General features: G+C 37.4%; 1 protein-coding gene across 1 annotated transcript in view; it reads right to left on the reverse strand.

Annotated features, from left to right (window-relative positions):
- CSMD3 (CUB and Sushi multiple domains 3) overlaps positions 1-22,625 on the reverse strand; it is a 483,827-nt gene that overhangs the window by 197,701 nt on the left and 263,501 nt on the right. Inside the window, exons 16-19 of the mRNA XM_064154172.1 lie at positions 19,890-20,084; positions 16,005-16,143; positions 10,964-11,151; positions 8,081-8,269 (exon numbers count right to left, since the gene is read on the reverse strand). Coding sequence (XP_064010242.1) covers positions 8,081-8,269; positions 10,964-11,151; positions 16,005-16,143; positions 19,890-20,084 — 711 coding nt within the window. The remainder of the gene's footprint in view (positions 1-8,080; positions 8,270-10,963; positions 11,152-16,004; positions 16,144-19,889; positions 20,085-22,625) is intronic.

Raw genomic sequence — 22,625 nt, forward strand, 5'->3', positions numbered from 1 at the left:
AGAAGCTAAGGCTGGAATGTTAAAATGGTGTAGACTGGATCTTGCTGTTGAAGAACTATTGACTGAAAATACTACTGCAGGGAAACATGGCATGCTTTCTTGTCTCTAGCTACAGATACAAGGCAAGTGATAATGGCAGTTGCCAATATAAGTCCCTCCTTAGTATCAATACAGATTGTGGAAAAGTAATCAGTACTTAATCAATACAAATGTTAAATTACAGATTTAATTCACAGAAAATCCAAAAATTAAGTCATTACAACAGTAACTTTCTTCATAATTCATAGAATCATTGAATCAACAAAGTTGCAAGACATATCCAAGGTCATCCAGCCCAACCTATCCCCCAGCCCTAGCCAATCAACCAGTCCATGGCACTAACTGCCTCATCCAGGCTTTTCTTCAACACCTCCAGGGATGGTGACTCCACCACCTCCCTGGGCAGCCCATTCCAATGCCAATCACTCTCTCTGGAAGAACTTCCTCCTAACATCCAGCCTAGGCTTCTTCTGGCACAATTTCAGACTCTGTCTCCTTTTTCTGTTGCTGGTTGCCTGGGAGAAGAGTCCAACCCCCACCTGGTTACACTCTCCCTTCAGACAGTTGTAGACATCAATGAGGTTTGCCCTGAGCCTCCTCTTCTCCAGGCCAAACACCCTCAGCCTCTCCTCACAGGGCTGTGTTCCAGGCCTCTCACCAGCTTCATCGTCCTTCTCTGGACACATTCCAGTACCTCAACATCTCTCTTGAATTGAGGAGTTTAATAATTAATTTTCCAGGTTTTAAAAACAACACAATAAGCTCTTACTGCCACCAAATTTAAATCAAATAGACTGCTTTAGTTGATCACAGTTCTTCATACAAGAAGCTCTGCCTAACGCAAACTCTCCCTTTCAGTCTTGAGCAGTCAAGCTCTCAGCCAGTGTCCCTTCTGAATGTTTATTGGTATCAGCTATAGTTTGAGGCCATAGCTCATTCTAAACCATCATTCAGCAAATCTGTTTTCACAGAATCAAAGAATGTCAGGGACCAGAAGAGACCTTGAAAGACTCAGTCCAACCTCCTTGCCAGAGCAGTATCTCCTATACTAGATTACACAGGAACACATCCACACAGGTCTTTAATATCTCCAGAGAGGGAGACTCCACAACCCCCCTGGGCAGCCTGTTCCAGTGTTCTGTCAACTTCATAGTGAAAAAACAAGGTTTTAACAATAAGGTTTTCTCTTTAGCAGGCACTAGCACTGTTGATATGGATATGGAGAAGGCTGAGGTCTTCACAGAATCACAGAATTGTCAGGGCTGGAAGGGACCCCAAGGACCATGTAGTTCCAACAACCAGTCATGCACAGAGACACTTCCCACCAGATCTGGTTGCCCAGAGCCACATTCAGCCAAGCCTTAAAAAATCCCAGCATACTAACTTTCCTCCTCACTTCTCTGATTGCGAGATAATGAAGGGAGACACTGTCCACTTATCAGCTGATCTTGTTTTATTTAGACATTAGTAAAACAGAGTTAGGGTCATAACATGTTATTGGAGCTATGGTGATTAGGTACTTTGTCCCTAACTTAGATCAGTTCTATTGCAAAGGAGATGCAATGAGATTTTATAATCATAGGAAACAACCCAAATAAATAATGCATTTTAGAATGGGTATTTGGAAAACTTCTCAAGAATGCAAATGGTGACAAAATATCTATGGCATGCCATTAGGCAATTGGTGTAGCTCTGTGAAGGCTAACAGATGGCAAAAAAAAAAAGGCAGCAAGGGACCAGCGTTTTACAAAACAGAGCCAACTTGACAGATCTGAAATATAAAATGTGCACTGGTCCTGATAAGATGGCAAACAGCCCAAGCATATAATATCACTACTAGTATGTAGCATTTTTGCACAGTGAAAATAGAAACATGCAAATAAAACCAGCCAAATGGAAACTTCACACATTTTTTCCATATACTCTTTCTCTCAGCAAACTTCCTTCATTATACTGAGGACGAGGCTCATGGTACAGGATGTGCCTGGAAGCCAGCTAAAGTCATATGTTCTGGCTGACTCAGAACTGCTAATGGCCTGCAGCCCATGCCTGGCCTGTGATTCTGTCCCAGCAAAACCAGGACAGTTTTATAAATGGTTCCAAGCACTAATAACATATGCAAGTTCAGAAAGAACCAGGGAGTGAAAAAGAAAATAAATCTATTAATATACAAATGTGCTTGTGGATATAAAAACCTAAATACAAGAATATGTGTGCACAAGCATACAGAGGTTAAACTGCTTTAATAAGCTCAATTAACTCTAACTTCCAAGTAAGAAAAGGTGGTTTGTACTTACTGTGTAATTTGATAATAAAAGGGAAATATAAATACAGTTAACAACTACTGAAAGAACAAATTAGAATTTGTGCTTCATAGAATAAGAAATTTCAGTATCTGTCTTCCCTAATTACAGAAGATGTAATATGTCTTAAAATGAGACACAGCCAAGTGGTAACAAGCAAATAACAATATAGATATCAAATTGTTATAACCAGTTGGGCTTGAGGTATATTACACAAGCGACCAACTTAATAGAAACTAGTGTGGTGTAGATTACTCCTAACATAAACTTGTATTTTTACACTCTTATTTAAAATTTAAAGAGACATACTACCCCTTTCCAGCTCTGGCATCCACCACAGTGAGTTACTGCATCAGGTTTTGAACTGTTGTACCTCTATCAATGTATTGTTTTTAGCTTAGAGATAACATTTCTGCTCTCTTTCCTAGATATCTTCCTGATGACATGGCACAAGTTGTGTTTGGTAATTCAGTTGTGTTATCAATGCAAATATGAATATTTTCCAGCTTGCTTGAACATTTTACTTGCTTTTTATTAATTTCTTAAGTAAATTAATTCAAGTGGAAGGACAATATTTATTTTTAATCCAAATAATGAGTAAGAATTATTATGTATTAGCATTCAATTTCATGTTTTAATGAAGGAAATAAAATGCAGTGTATACTCTTAATTAGCTATCAGACTTCTACATTAATTTTCTTGTAATTTTTAATGGAATTAAGATAATATTTAATGTAATGTGTAAAATTTCTAATATATACTCAAAGCTTAAAGCAAAATTTTATCATAATATTCATGAGCTGCCCAGGGAGGTGGTGGAGTCACCGTCCCTAGAGGTGTTCAAGAAAAGACTGGGTGAGGCACTTAGTGCCATGGTCTAGTTGACTGAATAGGGCTGGGTGATAGAGTGGATTAGGTGATGTTGAAGGTCTCTTCCAACCTGGTTGATTCTATGATATAGAAAACACAATAAAGCAAAAAAATTGATGTATTTGTTAAGAATTGAGAGATTACAGTAAAAGATTCAAGGCTGTTCAGATACATAAGTGCACAGTAAATCACATGGCAAAGGTAGATAGGAATGGTTTAAAAGCAATACCAGTAGTATTTTCTAAGTAAAGCTCAAAATAACCTATTTTATCTTTCTTAAGCTTGACTATTATCCAAAAGCTTGTGTAACATTCTCATCTGAAAAGAACAACTGCTGTTTATTGTATGTTTTTTTGTCTATTTATGGTATATAAACCAAATCACATCTTCAGATGAAGTATTTCAAAACTAATAAATGTACACCATAATACAAATTGTTTTCTCTGGTTTGTGTGGATAAAAAAATGCTTTTAAGCCATGAACAATAAGGCTCCAAAGGGACCTTATTGTGGCCTTCCAAATCTGTAGAGGGCCTACAAGAAAGCCCATGAGAGACTTTTTAGGGTGTCAGATAGTGATAAGACTAGGAGGATTAGATCCAAGCTACAGGAGGGTAGATTTAGGCTAGATGTTAGAAAGAAGATCTTCACCATGAGGGTGGTGAGACACTGGAACAGGCTGCCCTGGGAGGTGGTGGAAGCCCCATCCCTGGATGTTTTTAAGGTCAGGCTGGATGTGGTTCTGGGTAACCTGATCTAGTGGAGATCGTCTGAAGGATCAGGGGGGTTGGAACTACAGGATGCTTGGGGTCCCTTCCAACCCTGACAATTCTGTGAACCAAAGATGGATTGGGGGGGGGGAAGTCAAAAGCCTAGGCCTTAATCAATGCCCCATCTTTTGAAAAGAAATAAAAACCTATTTTGCTAAGACAGCTAACTAGAAATTGGTCTTATGTAACAACTCTAAAGCATGCTCAATTATCTTCCTAACAATCTGCAGACTAATTGATTTATTCAAAAGAGAATGATAGCTTGATAAACATCTTAGGTTTTACTTCTTGTTCTTTGAAGAAGCTTTAGTTTTATGGTTGCATATTCATTTTAACAAAGCAGAGTTGCTATCATAAAAGTCATAAAGCAATTCCAATGGTGTATATATTCAAGTAGCTTTTCAACACAGTGAAAGATTGAGAAGTAAAAGATATAATTGGAATATGGGAAGTTCTCAGTAGACATCAGGAATATCTATTGTGCAATCAAACAATAGCACAAGTTACTCTGAGAAGTGACATTTTCCTCTCTGGAAATAAACAGCTGTACACAATCCTGAGCAACTTGATCTAACATCCCAACTGGAACTGGATTTGAACTAGAATTTCATAGAATCAGTCAGGGTTGGAAGAGACCACAAGGATCATCTACTTCCAACCACCTTGCCATGGGCAGGGACACCGTACCCTAGATCAGGTTGCCCACAGCCTCATCCAGACTGGCCTGAAACACCTCCAGGGATGGGACCTCAACCACCTTTCTGGGCAACCCATTCCAGCCTCTCACCACTCTCATGGTGAACTTCTTCCTCAGGTCCAGTCTCAATCTCCCCACCTCCAGCTTTGCTCCACTCCCCTTAGTCCTGTCACTACCTGATATCCTTAGAAGTCCCTCCCCAGCTTCTTTGTAGACCCCCTTCAGCCACTGGAAGGCCACAAGAAGAAGAAGGTCACCTTGGAGCCTCCTCTTCTCCAGACTGAACAACCCCAACTCTTTCAGTCTGTCCTCATAGGAGAGATATGAGGTACTAGATGGCATTCTCACCTTCCTTTCAACTGCAACTGTTCTATGATGCTGAAAATATTTCTTTCTAAAATGTTTATCTTTACATTGGAAAATTAGACTCTACTCCAAGGTCAGAGAGCTCTAAAACTGTTGTGGGTGGTTTTTTTGTTTGTTTTTTTTTCAGGAATGCTTTTCTATACTTCTATACCTATAAGGCTATGCTCACACAGGTTTGTGTACACACATACACAGAGAATATAAGTGTGCTGAGAAATCAAGACTAAAGAAACTACAAAATTGTTCATGCATATCAACTATTCAAATATGAATAAGCTATACAGCCTGTCATAATCACTCCCTTGGGCCATTCTTCAGGGAAGGAAATAGTTTCTTCATTTTTGAACCATCACTCTCAGTATTATCTAAATGTTCCTGTAAATAATGAATTGTGTCTTCCCTGATGAGCTTTTTGTGATGCTTATCTGTATAACAGTCAAACACGTAATGAAAGTATTGAAGTCCTCCACAGTCAACACAATCTTCTACTCTGAGGAAGAAATGGTTCTAAGAAGTTGTTTTTGGGTTTTTTTTCCCTTGTCTACATCCTTCCCTTCCCAAATGTTTGTGTTCTTTCTGCACAATTACCATAGTCTGTCTACATATCAAAAAGAACAATTAAGAAAGAACTCTGCTCCTCAGAAAATGTCAGAGAGAGGAATGACCTGGAACAGTGACCAATGTGTTTATTAGGGGTACAATTAAGATAAACCCATACTCTCAGTTTATGTAAAGAACAGCCCATTTAGCAAATGCCTTTTTTTTCCCCTGGGGATGCAAGGACTCTAGACTCCTATTTAAAAACATTCCACCAGAGAAGAAAGTCAGCAATGAAATTAAAATTAGTTCAACCATGAATTGATTAAATTTACTAGAATAAATGTACTTAATCCTGCCTCTAGAGCATATTTATTCAATGGACAATTGCCATTTAGCAATGTGCTCTGGAGGAAAAAAAAATCTCATTTACTTAATGAAATGCATGCTAGCTCAGCATCTTGAGGAAGAAATTTATCACAATATGTACTCTTTATTTTGCAGCAGGGCACAGTATTCATAGGGAGTGAGTTAATACTGTTTGTTTTACAAGGTTACCATCTAGTGCCTATCACCATAAGGAAACAGATTGCATGTTTATGGCCTATTCAGTCCCTTTGTCCACAAGCTGTGGGAACCCTGCAATTCTTAATTCTAAGAACCTAAGCAAAAAGGAGAATGCTTTAGGAAATGAGCTTGCTGAACTGGAGAGTGTTGTTTTCAGGAAAGTGCTGATGCACAGCCCTTTCTACAATCACAAATTTTCAGTATGGTCATATACTAACAAGCACAGCCCTTTCTACAATCACAAATTTTCAGTATGGTCATATACTAACATGCACAGCCCTTTCTACAACCACAAATTTTCAATATGGTCATATACTAACAAGCACAACCCTTTCTACAACCACAAATTTTCAGTATGGTCATATACTAACATGCACAGCCCTTACTACAACCACAAATTTTCAGTATGGTCATATACTAACATGCACAGCCCTTACTACAACCACAAATTTTCAGTATGGTCATATACTAACATGCACAGCCCTTTCTACAACCACAAATTTTCAATATGGTCATATACTAACAAGCACAACCCTTTCTACAACCACAAATTTTCAGTATGGTCATATACTAACATGCACAGCCCTTACTACAACCACAAATTTTCAGTATGGTCATATACTAACATGCACAGCCCTTACTACAACCACAAATTTTCAGTATGGTCATATACTAACATGCACAGCCCTTTCTACAACCACAAATTTTCAGTATGGTCATATACTAACATGCACAGCCCTTTCTACAATCACAAATTTTCAGTATGGTCATATACTAACATGCACAGCCCTTTCTACAACCACAAATTTTCAGTATGGTCATATACTAACATGTTCAACCTACTTAAACACAAAAGCAAAAGTATTTTCTAACTAAACAAGCAGAAATCCAAGAAAAGCTCCAAAGATTTTAATGAAAGACAGTGAAAATCAATATATTTCCAGGTAGTAAATCACACAATTCAGTGAGCTTTTTCTGTTAGTTCTTGTTCAAATTTTGTTTTTTCTAAGTGTGCTGAAACACTGAGAACTGCCTTAGAAAAAACATATTATTGAGCCGATTGTGTAGTTTACATTAAAGTCCAGTATCTGTTTTTATGCTAAATACTACTCTACAATTAAGTAGGTATATTATTTCTGCTATTTCTAGCATAGAAAAGTATGCAACATGTTAAAGACAAAAATGATATTTTGAGAGGAAAAGATTTCAACACAACTTAAAAACCATTAAAATGTACATAATACATATTCAATAAAATGGATATCAGCATAACAGAGAAAATGGACTACAGTGAACAGTTCAGATAACAAGAGGTGACTGAAATTGTTGGATGCTTTTCTCCTTTTTAATGATAGACTGGAGAATCCAAAATTCATGATGTGTTCCTCATTACCCGTTTTGTTTTGTGTAACAATTGCATGTTTAATCATCAGGTAGGATGTGGCATTAGTCAGTTCCTACAGTGACTGTGCCAAGTTCTGTTGACAAGCTAGCAATACAATGCTCAGGGTGAAATGGAAGAAAATGCAGATTTTGTGTCAAGTATAAATAAATCTCATCTCAGGTTTTGTATGTGAGTACATCTGTGTTGATAAATGCATATCCAAACACAAATATTTGTAGCCAGGAATAAGAGCTCTACAAGTGGCTATACATTAACCTTGCATGACATAAGCTAATCGGTAATCAGTAACATATGTTCAGATAGATATATTTTCAGTCATTTGCTTACTTAAAGGATACATTATACTCTATTTTTATGATTGAACATCTCATCACACGTAGTAAGATAAAAGTTATTTCCTCTATGTATTTTTATTCCCTACACCCAGACTTTTTACAAGCTCCAACATTTAACTCATGTTGACTAATAATAGCTTGGCAAAACGTTTATATGTTAAGGTACTCTGTATTTTATCCATTCCTCCTTACCATCACAAGTTGGAAGTGGGTGACTCCACCAGTGATTCTTCTCACATAGCAAAGGCTCCTCATGACTCAGCCTATAACCTGGATCGCAACTAAATGAGACAGTGGAACCTATAGAGAAGTCGTGTCCATAGCGACGTCCATGCACTGGTATGCCAGGATCCAAGCAAGAGTAAGTATTAACAGTTACACCTGGATTAAAAAAAAAAAAAAAAAGTTAATTAAGCAGCTAAATAAGCAGATAAATATATGTTTTTTAAATTAATTAATTCACTTTGCTGTGAGTGAGACTGAAAGTTTCATTAGAACAAGTTTTCAGTGAGTTATCCTTGCTGCACTGTTTCACTGTGTTACATTTATAGATATCGAATTGCATCCTGCCACTGCTGCAGACAGAAACATCACATATAAGGACATTATACACAGGATATTTGGTCTAATACTCCCACAGTAACATCAGGTGATTTTGTCCCTGATGCTGATGTTGAAAAGCTCTGCTGATCACTCAAAATATTTATTTCCAGCCTTCATTTTTTTCCTGATCAAACTCGGTTATTGTAGTTAAACTATTTTTTTTCCTTGTGATACTTACATAGACCAAATATTTACATAAATAGTTCTGATGTTATTTGAGGAAGATAAAGAGAATTTTAATGTGTGATAAACTTCTAAACCTTTTAGATTATTTCTCATAGAGAAATTTAAGTTAATCAGGAAAAAAATAAAGAAACAAAAAGCTTCTAGGAATATTACTGAAGTTAGCAAATTAGAAGTATTCAGAGCAAAATAGCTGGGGTTGTCAAGCCTGGTGAAGAGGAGGCTCAGGGGTGACTTCATTGCTGTCTACAACTACCTGAAGGGAGGTTGTAGCCAGGTGGGGTTGGTCTCTTCTAGCAGGCAACCAGCAACAGAACAAGGGGACACAGTCTCAAGTTGTGCCGGGGGAAGTATAGGCTGGATGTGAGGAGGAAGTTCTTGCCAGAGAGTGATTGGCATTGGAATGGGCTGCCCAGGGAGTCACCAGGGTGGAGTCACCATCCCTGGAGGTGTTCAAGAAAAGCCTGGCTGAGGCACTCAGTGCCATGGTCTGGTTGACTGGATAGGGCTGGGTGCTAGGTTAGACTGGATGATCTTGAAGGTCTCTTCCAACCTGGTTGATTCTATGATTTCTAATGTTTATTATTCCTTTCATTCCTACAGAATAAAACATATAATACCCTCCCTTACAAAGAAATTCAGTGCAGAAAGAAATAATTAGCATAAAAAATAAAAGCACAGGAAAAAATAACAGCTTTCAATAGCTATTCAAAGAGAGAAATTCTTGACAGAGCATTACTGATCACTATTAACCATAACAGGAAACTCATAAATGGATTGTGCTAGATAATATGATGATGAATCAGTGAAAAAACAAAAACAAAAACAAAAACAAAACCCAAAATTAACACTTGATATCTGCATTTAAACAGAAAATATTAAGGGGAAAACCAATAACTGAAAATGTTTCACTTCATGTAAAAAATGCTAAGTAATTTTTCAGTACTCTCTGATAGCATTAATTCAACTTTCCTGCTTCACTAAAGAGAACTCTGTGGTCAGGATCAATTTCAGAAAAAGATATTTCAAAAGGCAAATGAAGAATTCATTTCTGACAGAATTTCAGATTTCCTTTCCAACTTTATTTAATTAGAACACTTTAATAAATGCAGCTTTCCCCTCTTTGCTGTTCACATTCCTGAAGTGTCATTTCTACCACTCAATATTATTCATGTAGTGAACCATTTTAAGAATTTAGTGGTCTCTGCTGGCAATATTAATCTAGTTTTCCTGATGTATAGTGATACCATCCTTCAAACTTCAGGATGGATGAGTGCTTAACAAAGCTATCTCTTCTCCACAATCTAGCAAATTATACAAATGGAAATATGTGAGTGAAGCTTAGGACAGTAAAGAGTTTTGGAATCAGAATTCAGTTTTCCAATAAATAGCCATCACCTGGCATTCACTTGACTTCAAAACAGCCTGAATTTTACCTGACAAAGTCACCTCCACATATATTGTACTTAATATCCTTATCATCAGTGGTCAGGAATAGTGAAAATGACTAAAAATAAGGTAAAAAATAAGGAATAAATGAAAATTGCTTGGTAGCAGTTTTAATAAGGAGGTATATGAAACAGCGAAGGACACGTGCTCATTACCCTTACTGAGCAAATTGTACAGAGATTATATAAAAAATGTTATTTCATGTGAAAATATGACTTTCTTACAACAAAAAAAGTATATTTAGAAACACAAAAGTTACATGATAATATATCAACATAAGGACTCATAAATTATTAAATAATTTCTTCAGTACAGTTTATCTGATTATAATAAGGAAAAAAAGAATGCTTCTATATGTCAGAGCAAATAACACATGCAGGTGTTTCACTCTCTAAAAATCCACAATCAAGAAATTCCAGATGTTGATTTTCAGCTCATTATTGCAAGCTGCATTTCCTATTACCTTCAACTAGAGCTGCAGGTACAATAATCAAGGCAATAAGTCAGATATTTGTTTTGATTTTCATTATCTTCATGATCTCATGCAGTCTTACACACAAAAGCACATAGTATAAAAGATAAGAACAAGACACAGACACAACAACTAGAATAAAGGCATTTGCTTCCCATACCCATCTTCTAATTTGTAAAGCATGGAGCAGAAAAGCAGTAACAAATTAACTGAAATTACTGGTAATGCCTTTTGCAGTTTAACTCACTAAATCTTTCTCAGTTTGAGAAATAATAGGAATTCAAAGGCAATATCCATGCACCTTCATCTATTCCTGACTAGGATAAGCACTGTGTGGGGAATTGAATGGGAAATTCAGAATTACTTACTTTCATAATGAATTTTGAATCCATTGTTAGAGCGACTGTTGTCAGTTGTGAAGAGAAGATAAATGAAATTGCTACTGCTAAACAGAAATTGTGGGACCTGGGTACCATTGTAAGATCCCAGAAGTGGAGATAATAAATTTGGCCCATCATGAACTTCCAAAACGTCGTAATTGAGTTCCGTTTGAAATCTAGAGGTGAGGAAACATGCAGAGACAACACAGATATAAGAAGCAGTTAAAATACATTCAATAAACTGACACAAAGTCAGTCATATTTTAAAACTCTGGTCCTCTCCTAGTAAGATGATCTTTTTTTCTCCACAAATCTACCTTGCAATATCAATATAATAGTATTACTTATCCTATGTAAGTAATAAAAGAATCAAGATTTAAGTTAATGCCTCAGCAAGTTGAGAAATACGATTAAACTCCTTGTACGGCAGGAAATAAAAGTCAGGAAAACAACATTTCTTAGTAAAAAGTAATATTATTTGCATATACTATAACACAAAATTATTTTTTCTTTTCTGAAAAAAAATAAGCAAAATGTATAGAGGATACATCGATGCATTCTTTTATTGTACCCACTTCATTTGGCACAAATATCATCAAGGTATTTTATACTGTCAAATAATCACACTCTGAGGTTCTACCCTACAAATCAGCTACAAGATCTGCTGTGGGACTCTACTGGTTCTAGTCGAGGCTTAGTTCAAGTAGAGGCTGCAGTTATGGTGAAAACATTTTGAAAAATCCTATTAGAAAGCACTATAAAGCAAAAGGCCTGTTCAGAGGCAGTGTGAGTTCTTTCTCTGTTCAGGAAATAGTGGTGGTGACAGTGCTGCTAGGCATCTTGCTTGTCTCGCTTTAGATGGTATTAGCAGTACTAAACACCTGTTTGGTATTTTGACACTGATTTCTTTCTGGCTATGACAGACTTTACATCAATCACATTGCTTTAATGGACGCTCTGATTGGATTATTGAAAAACCCTTTCAGAATTAAAAGGAAACAATTAACAGCAGGATCCTAGAAAGACCCTTCAGATATTCCTAATTCTCTCTCTGATTCTTAGATGCTTAATTCAGCTTTGTGAAATCCATTCAAGGAACTGCATGACTAATACCAATGTGCTGAGGAACTCTGTATTTCAGTGTTTATGTCCCATGGGTTTGAGACTAAAGATCTAAAGGAGTCTGGCGACAGGCAAGAAGCCAAATTAAACCTTCAAAACATGTTCTCTTTTATCCATATCCTGCTCCCATGAAATAACATAGAAAAGAGTACAAGAAATAAAGTAATAGAGAATTACAGGAATGAAGCAGGATAAGCCTAGAAGGAGGAGAACTGAAAATGTCTTTTTTTTGATAGTGCCCACATGAACTCACAATATGTTACTCAAAAGCTACTAGGCAATCACTTCCTTTTTCCAGTGCTTACTTTTTCCTACTTATCTGTATAAAACAGAAGAAATCTTGGAAATAGATCATTTAGACTTGCTCAGCTTTCTTTATCAAAAGCATACTTGAGAGAGAAAGTGTAAAAAGGCATTGCTCTCAGAAATGCAAAGCAACTCTCAGGCCAGAAAAGATATGATGAAATTGAGTCTCTGAAGACAGAACAGAAAATCCTCTCATAAGTACTTGTTGCTGAAAGATTACATACAACAATGCAAGTAGCAGAAAAAGAGATGAAAAAAATTTGGTAAGCACATAAGGGTTAAAAAAAGGGGGGGGGAAAGTGGGAACAGTTTTCAGGGAGATGAACTGAAAGAAATTTGGAGGACTGATTATGTACAATACCTTTTCTTGGTCATTTGGCTCAGAACAATTTCAATGTCATTTACATGGGTGGTGTTTGTATAATTTTTCTGTGAATACCTTTCCTCTTGATGCTCAACTTATCTGATACATTTACCTACAACCTCATTATTCTCTGGTGTGAAAACAACAGAAGGGATGTACAGGAAAATAAAGAAAAAAGTACTCTGGCCATATATAAAACCACTACAATGTTGCTTCCTATTTAACCAGTCAATATCCTTAAATTAAGATGGATGGTTTTCCTGTTATGTGGAGATCTCTTCTTACAGAGGACTCAGAAAAGCTCATTCAAGTAGACAGAAGCAAAACAAACTTTAATACAGCAGGTGAAACACACATATCTTATTTGAACAGACAAAGCTGCTTTAGCATTTACAATATGCATCTTTGTTTCTAAGGGACACCCTATCAACACAATCCAGTTTCAGGATATACGCAAACTGCCCTGTTGCGCAGTGCATACTCTTTAGTCAAGTGTGACTAGCATGCCAATCAGTAGTTTGCTGATTAACATTCCTAGCATTTAAATACTCATAATTAGGCTTCGTGATAAACACCTCATTACAGTGAGGAATGGCACTCTTATTTCTCACTTCTATGATTTCAACTCAGCCTAAAAAGGTACTGATTTCCTATAAAAGTCCAACAGATTTTGTATGGTAGCTACGCTTGCGCAACAGGAATAATCTCTTCATACACACTACCTCTGAAATCACCAAAAAAAAATCCTTCTTATTATTTATTTTGTCTGTAGGTGTCTTTTCAGCTCTGACACTGGAACACTTTAGCCCAGCCACAGTATGCAGTGCCTCACACATGGGCAATGACGTAAGAGGTAAGTCATAGGAAGGTGGGAGATCAAAAGGAAATCACTGGGTAGGTGATAAACTGATGTAATGTTGAGATGTCATTCTGCAGGAAATATCTATTAGCAAGAAATGTTCCCTTCCTCTTAGGAAATCCAGAATGAAAGGCTGTAAAGATCCTAGATGTACTATAAACGTTTTATTCTGATTGAAAAATTAAAACTCTTTCAAAGAACTACACATATTGTGGCAGTATTTGCACCAGAAAAGGCTATAAAAAGGGTTTTTTTCAGGACAAAGTTGAAATGTAAAGAACTAGGCAAAATAAGTTTTTTGTTTCCTAATCATATGGCTACATTTTTGAAAGTGTGTATTTCAATAGTTAACTTTTTGTGTTAAGTCCAGTTGGAGATTTGCAAGCAGAAGCAGCAGAACAAAAACAGTCAGAGTAAATGAGCTTGTGGAAAGAGGCCAAAATATGACTGCCTCAGAATTAAAATTTATATTATGTGAAAAGTAATGCAGAAGAAATAGAAGTTTACAAAATGTCTTCCTTCAGTACACTTCAGTACAATTTTATTTAATTATTTCTTCTTTAAATCCAAGAAGGTAATTATATAGGCTAAGTGCATGTGCACGAATAGAGCTCAACATATATGTCGCATATACTCCTGCAGAGGAACAGAAGCACACACACACACACCTTCTGCCTCTCCTCATGGTTGCATCTGAGCAACATGCATATCAGTCCAATTTATGGCAAGTGACAAGAGTGTCAAAAATGAACATCAATGCAAAGACAAGTGTCATAATGGCATAATGATGCTAAGTTTTAAGAGGCTAGGAGCTCTCCCTGTGAACTGAAAGGATCACATCTGGTTGTTATTGCTCTTACCTACGAGAGTAACAGAAGTTGTGCAAGTTTATGACATGGTTGTGTTGACACATTACAAACAAAAAATGTACATTAGGACCATAAGATTTAATGAAACTCATGTGCAGAGGAAGAAAATTCAGCTGGCCTAGAATCTTGCAAATGAACAACATAAGTGCATTTTGCTTTGAAATAACTGTTCACATCAAATGTCTGACTGAAAATTAAATGTTCAAAATAAACAATTTGAAAGTTAATGAAAGTTCAAAGACTTTTCCTTTTCATTGTGATTTACAAGACAATAAAGAAAACTTCATTTTGAACTAATATTAGTCTTACTAATTTCTACAAGAGGGAGTTACTCCTCTTTTGCATTTTAATTAGGAAAAAACTTATTAAAGCCTCATTTTAAGTTAAATTACAACACTAGTGATTTTGGAAGCCTAGTTTTCAATTAATATTAAGATCTGGAAATATCTTTGAAGTGTCTATATTACCTTATCCTTGATTATGTGTGGTGACATGTGAAAGCTTTAGTAGAGCATATGGTATAGTAATAGAAAAAAAAAATCAACCTAAAAACCTTTATAGTAATTTTGTGACAGTGATACATTTTGGTAAGACAAAATGATAATTTTAATACTTTGCTAAACAGAACTTTTGAATAGTATTATAATGAAGTGATAACTTCTAAGCTGAGTGTGATCAGCAGTAGACAAAATATGCTGCAGAAACAGCAACTGTAAAGTACTTGCATGGTATTTGTGCCCTTCAATTTTCATTGTCAAAGGCCCTTTTTTCCTCAGGTCATCATCTAGCTTTATTAGTATCTACAATATCCTTGAAAATATGCAGAGCCTAGCATTTTTTAATTACATATTCTAGTTTGCTTTCTCACAAAGATCTTAAGTGAAATGCCCACGTCTTGCTGTCATAAGACATTTATGATTCTCAGTACATTTCTGGCCTTGGAATCAAGAAGGGACCCAAGTAAGTGAGAGCAATGTAGAAAAAGTGCAATGCTTCAGCAGTTTGAGAAAGTTGTAATTCCATCCTGAGAGAACACTGCCCTCTCACAAAAAAACAGGTCAGCTGATTTGATAACTAAATATCAAAGATAGATTAAAATATGAATGCATTTTTTCAATTGTTTCTGATCTTAAGAGTTGAAATTTCATGAGTTAGGGAGAGAAAAAGAAATTCATAGGTGTTATTCACTGGCACAATCCATCATACCATCACACTTAATGAGCAAGTGAAACATACTAATATTTAAAAACAGATAATATTTATAACTGGGCCATACAGGTTTAAATATATGCCAGAGGGTAGGAATTTTGACAGCCTTCAGTGCATCAAAGTAGAAATTACACTGAAGATAAAATTTATATCTGAAGATACTAAGGTGCTTTGGAAAATCCTACCCAGTAATACAATTGCTTGATTTTAGTGCAAATTAATGTTATGACAAAGATAATAAAGTTCTGCTTCTGGGTAAACAGCTGGGAAATATTAAGTAAGAAAAGCATTAGCCAAGACCTTTCAAATGTAATTTTGATAGAGTGTCCTGGTTCAGCTTCTATCACCCACTCACAATTCAAGGAATCTTTATAATACCCTGGCCAGCCTGGAGAGAGGATCACTCCACTGGGAGAGGAAAAATGCCCACCACATGGAGCTAGAAATGAAACAAAGAGAAAGGTATAATAGAACAAACTTACATGTAATTCACAATTATTGGTTTCAACATTGAACATCTATAATGAATAAAATAAAAACAACTTGTTGCAGGAAGATACAATCAGGCTTTGAAGCCAACAGACTCTTCGAGGTTCATAATTAGATGTGAGACAACTGAATTAATACCTTAAAAAGATAAAATGAACTGTTCCATAACTTCTGACAAAGCTTTTTATACTGAATTCTTATAGATGCAATCTGTTTTCTTGTAATAAATCACAGAGTCGTAGGGTGCACTGGGTTGGAAGGAACCTCTAGAGTTCATCTAGCCCAAAACTAAATCAGATTACTCAGAGCCCCATCCAGCCTGACCTCAAATGTCTCCAGAGATGAGGCCTCCATCACATCCCTGGACAACCTGTTTCAGTATTCTACCATCCTTATAGTAAAGAACTTTTTTCTAGTGCCAAATCTAAACCTACTCTTCTCTAATTTAAAACCATTGTCTCTTGTCCTAGTGCTATGTAAATAGTCCCTCCCCAGATTTCTTCTAGGCCTCTTTGAGGCATTGGAAGGATGCCATAAGGACTCACCAGAGCCTTCTCTGAACATTATGAAGCTCACCTGGGTCTACTTCTCCAGCTTGCCCAGGTCCATCTGGATGATATCCAGTACCTTTGGCATACCAACCATGCCACTTAGACTGGTGTCATCTGCAAACTTACTGAAGGTGTACTTAATTCCACTGTCTTTGTCACTGATAATGATATTGAACAGCAGTGGTCTCAGTATGGAACCCTGAGGGACATCACTCATCACCTGTCTCCATCTGGACATTGAGATATCGACCTTCTGGATTCGACCATCAAGCCAATTCCTTATCCAGTGAAGAGTCTGCCCAACAAGCCTATATCAAAGGTTGTTGTGGGACACTGTGTCTAATGTGCAACTCCAGGTGGATGGCATGCATGGCTCTTCCCTTGTCTACTGATGTAGTCACTCCATTGTAGAAATCCACTAGATTTATCCTTAGTAAAACTGTGCTGGCTATCTGAAATCACTTGTGTCCTCCAAGTGCCTTATCAAATCTTCTAGGAGGATCTGTTCTACGATCTTCCTAGGCACAAAGGTGAAGCTGACAGGTTGACAGTTCCTAGTGTCCTCGTTCCTACCCTTCTTAAAAATGAGTGTAATGCTTCCCTTCCTGCAGGCACCAGGATCTGCCATGACTTCTCAAATATCTTAGAGAATGGGCTTGGCAACCACATCGGTCAACTCCCTCAGGACTCTGGGATGAATCTTATCAGACAGCACATTCAGGTTCCTCAGGAGGAAGGAGATAGTAGCCCATCTTTCTCTTACTGTACTAGGGAAAATAGGGTATCTAGAAGCTATATCAAATTTGGAATTCAACATGTTGCAAACATTTCTAAATACGAAGGTTTAGACTTTTGTTTGTTTGTTTGTTTCCTCAATTATGGTTTTAAAATAGCATTTCTCAACTCTTATCTTAATTTTTTTTCTCATAATGCCTTCAGCAAACAATAAGAGACAAACAATAAGGAATTCAAATTCATGTTCCCCTCAGGAACTAGAAGGTTAACACTTGGGCATTCATGATCCCTACATTTTATTGCATATAATCACTTACAAGTATTCATAATACATATGGAGCCTATAAACTGCAAGAACAGGAATACCAGATGGCCTTATTCTGAGCCAGTATACTACCAAAGAAGGAATATAGTATTGCTAAACTTGTGCAAAGCTTCATTTTCTCACAAAATGTACATGAAATTATTAAAGACTATCTTTGGAATACAAAAAGTAGCTATCTTACAAAATTACTCCTACGGATACTGCATTAAAAATAATGCCCATATATGACTGTCTGAATTCAGAGTAATTGCTTTTTGTATATGGGATCTGACAATAGCAAAGTGTTCTCAGTTTGGGTTTTTTTGTGATTTGGTTTTTTGTTTGTTTTTTTTTTTTTTTTTAAAGAAAATCTCTTGTACTCTTCCCCTGGTTATAGTTCTTCCTGATCCTTGCAGTGCAGGATTCAGTAGAATTTCACAGGATCACAGGATGTTAGGAGTTGGAAGGGACTCAAGGAGATCACCAAGTCCAGCCCCCCTGCCAGAGCGAGACCACACAATCCAGCACAGATCACAGAGGAACACATCCAGACAGGCCTTGAAAGTCTCCAGAGAAGGAGACTCCACAACTGCTCTGTTCCCGTGCTGTGATCCTTACAGTAAAGAAGTTCCCCCTTGTGTTGAGGTCGAACTTCTTGTGAGACAACTTAGACCTCAATTTGTTGTTCAGCTTTCACCATCACACACTGATTTCCTAGTCCTTTCCTCCAAAACAGCCCAGTGATGACTGGGTTTACCTTGAAGAACCTTGAAATGAAACTCTCCAGTCACCTTCCTAAAGGATTTTTCCTTTAATACTGTTTTTCAGCCCCTGTTCTTTCTTCCAGTTCTCTTTGATGATTGTCTGGCAGATTCTACTCACTGTCAACATGTTCAAAACAAAACACTAGAAGTTGTCATCAGCCAAAATCTCACTGTCAAACACCGAAAGCCTGATTTGAGAAATCTTGCAGAGCTGTTCTTGTGTATTTCTTTGTGTCATAGTGTACGAGGGTTGAGGAAAGAAATTTCTGTACATGAGTATGAAGAAAGCTTTAAGGATGACAGGCTAACCACTGAACACCTTGCAGAGTCATAGTTTTAGATTCTTTTTTGTTTCAGGAGCTTATCATCCATGCTAAAGAACATCAGGATACTAAGCATTACAGGAGTTATGCAGGAACACCAAGCTTAGAACTGCAGCACAGGTACAACAGCATAATACTACAAGAGACTATAGGAAAATCCTCCATATAGCCCTCTCACAAGAAAGATGGAAGGCACAAGAACAGGAATCCTAAATCCAGAATTATCAAGGAACACCAAAATCAGGGCTGCTCTGCTAGAGAAGACAGGAGCCAAGGAGGCAGAGTTAGTGTGTCCCTAGACAGAACATTATCAAACTCCACCCGAGCAAGGTGAACAGGATTAGACTGCAGTTCTCAAGTGATCATCAGATGAATGAAATCTAATAGGTTAAGTCCGAGGTCAAAGTGGGAAGTCTCGTGGGCATGCTGAAATCAGCAGAGGATAGGGCTTTAGATCAGTGCTATTTATTTCTCCTAGCTATTAGTGAGGCCCATCATAATAATGATTGTACTAGAATTCAGAAATGTAGAGATTATATTACAGGTGTATTGCTAGCACTGAGGATTGTTGTTTTAAACATTTTCTCAAATTGAATAAATGCTTGCTTTAGAAAGGAGACAAAAAGAAAAAGGCAGGAGTGATCCTTTCAAGCATAAAATGCCTTTGTGAAATTGCAGTTCCACCAGTGCCAAATGAAAGCTGAAAGTATGAACAGTGCAAACTATTCCCATTCCAGTCCTAATAAGTTTCTTCAATGAGCATTCATTGTTAGAGGTTATATAGCAGTGCTTACATCACTGATGTTTATGCTTATTTTTTCTTATAGCAGTTATGAGAAAAAATCACTCCTGCAGACAGGTTTGCAATAAAAGCTCATGCCTCACTAGACTCCTTTATCAAAGACTAGGTTTTACAGGAGCTTTGTGCTATCCATTTGCAAGATCTGAACTTCATTTAGTGACAATTTAAAAGACATTACATCAAGTTCTCCTGAACCAAACAGAAATATTATACATACCTCCACACTTAGGAATAGGTCCACTCCACATTACTTTTCCATCCATTAACATGCAAGTAATTGTTTCAGTTCCTTGTGTTTTAATAAATCCTTCCTCACATATAACAGAAATTGAGCTCCCCAGCTGAAAGTTGTCACCAAAGCGACGAGCATTGATTGGCACTCCAGGATCAGGGCATTCATTATGTCCAAATGCTTTTCAAAAGGTAAAAGAAGAAAAGAAGAAAGAGGAAATAGTGAGATAACTCCTGCAAGCAACATGTCTTTTTTAGGACTCTATTTTGCTAGTATGAACAAACTGCTTATAGTAGGAAACAGTAAGAAATAAAAGCCCGACCAAGAGCAGAAAATGGATATTAGTACAAGAAACATGACAAAGTTGTACAGGGGGAATCTTAATTTGGACAGCTAGGCACTGGTAGGTTTCAGTGATGGCTAAGTTTTCCTTTCCACCAGTCCATCCTACCCAATGCTACAATGGGTCAGAAGCATCCATCTGAAAGACAGGGCAAGCATGTATGATACAGTATCTTTAGTCACCTTTTCTATTTTCAATTCATCGTGACAACCATTAGAGCCATCCTGACTTCAGTCTGACTGATATTGTCTTAGCCTATTTTGTTTCCTCTACTGAGAGCTAGCTGTGAGCAGCTGAAAAAAGGCAATGCTGGCAACAGAAAGAAAACCTCAAACTTTAACTGTATCATTACACTGAAAATTAAAGAAATTTCAAATACATATAAATCCTTCCAAAATGAAGTCTGTGGGCAAATTAAAAAGAAACAGTAATTTCCCTGCAAATATCCAGACACTGTAATGAAGTTCATGGATTTTACTACAGAATGCAGCTTAAAATGGGGAAGCAAACAGGCTCATCTTCCCAGCAGAACTGCATAAAGTTGCATATATCATAGAATCATAGAATCAACCAGGTTGGAAGAGATCTCCAAGATCATCCAGTCCAACCTAGCACCCAGCCCTAGCCACTCAACTAGACAATGGCACTAAGTGCCTCATCCAGCCTTTTCTTCAAGACCTCCAGGGATAGTGACTCCACCATCTCCCTGGGCAGCCCATTCCAATGGCAAATCACTCTCTCTGTTACAAACTTCCTCCTAACATCCAGCCTATATTTCCCCCAGCACAACTTGAGACTGTGTCCCCTTGTTCTGTTGCTGGTTGTCTGGGAGAAGAGACCAACCTTTTACCTGGCTGCAACCTCCCTTCAGGTAGCTGTAGACAGTAATGAGGTCATCCCTGAGCCTTCTCTTCTGCAGGCTAAACAACAACATTGGCTCTCTCGGCCACCTGGGCACACTGCTGGCTCATCTTCAGCCTACTCTCTACCAGTACCCCCAGGTCCCTCTCTGCCTGGCTGCTCTCCAGCCACTCTGTCCCCAGCCTGTAGCTCTGCTTGGGGTTGTTGTGATCAAAGTGCAGAACCCTGCACTTGGCCTTGTTCAATCTCATCCCATTGGCCTCTGCCCACCCATCCAGCCTGTCAAGGTCCCTCTGCAGGGCTCTCCTACCTCCCAACAGATCCACACCTGCTCCTAGCCTGGTGTCATCTGCAAACTTACTGATGCTGGACTCAATCCCCTCGTCCAGATCATCAGTAAAGATGTTGAACAGGACTGGGCCCAGCACTGATCCTTGGGGAACACCACTGTCTGGCTGCCAACTGGATGTGGCACCATTCACCACCACTCTCTGGGGCTAGCCTTCCAGCCAGTTCTTGACCCATATCAGAGTGAATCTGTCCAAGCCACAAGCTGCCAGCTTTGCAGTAATACATAGTAATATCATTAAAAGATGTGCATTAGTTAGCCATTATAGTCAATGTTCTATGCATTAAAAATACTGCACATAAACCTTATATATTAAAAAATGTTGATTTTTCTGTAAGAAACACAGTATCTGCCTTTCTCACATGTGACTGCAAATTGTGTCTTCACAAATATGCCTACATGTGGAGATATCAGAAAGGACTAAGAAGATAAAATTCACAGCACTGTTCTGCAGTTTCACTAATGCCAGACAGATCATACTCTCTATGAGACTTTTTAAAAGGTACTATTTTATTAACTTAACAGAAACATTTCCCAGATTCTGCATTATAGAAGTATTAAGAATCATAGAACCAGAAAAGAGAAAACATTAATTGATTGACAACTGGAATTAGGAAATGCTACATATACTGGGATGAAAATGGTGCTTTCATTGAACAGCTGCTTACCATTTGAGCATGGCTTGAAAAATGATGTAACCCCATACCTTTTCACAGGGATTACAAAAAAAAGTGTTCAATACTTTGTGTACAATTGTCACTTTTAGTGAGGGGATTGATTGTCTGTCCAGCTTTAGGCAACACAGAGATAGATTTTCCATGTTGTTATCTGTAAATGTAGATAAATGTTAACTTCAGGTATAGCTTTCTAGGTGTATGACAGCGGTTTATTAAGGTTGCAAAATTGGCTTATTGGTCTATATTTCAGCTCAGAATCTGAGTGGTGGCTGGTACTTCTGCCTCCACGGAATTGATTTTATTGTATACAATGGCTACGGAAAAAAAAGAGAGGGAAAAACATCCCTTCCTAACAATGACAGTCATTTCCTTACCCTGGACTGTCTGTAGTTACATTAATTGACAAGGAAAATTCAGTCTGCCTGTAACTTTAAAAAGGTTCATGTTGGAGCTGTAATATTGCAAACAAACTTTAACACAAAAGGAAAATT

This window comes from Pogoniulus pusillus, chromosome 14, assembly GCF_015220805.1.
Source record: "Pogoniulus pusillus isolate bPogPus1 chromosome 14, bPogPus1.pri, whole genome shotgun sequence".
Classification (NCBI taxonomy): Eukaryota; Metazoa; Chordata; class Aves; order Piciformes; family Lybiidae; genus Pogoniulus; species Pogoniulus pusillus.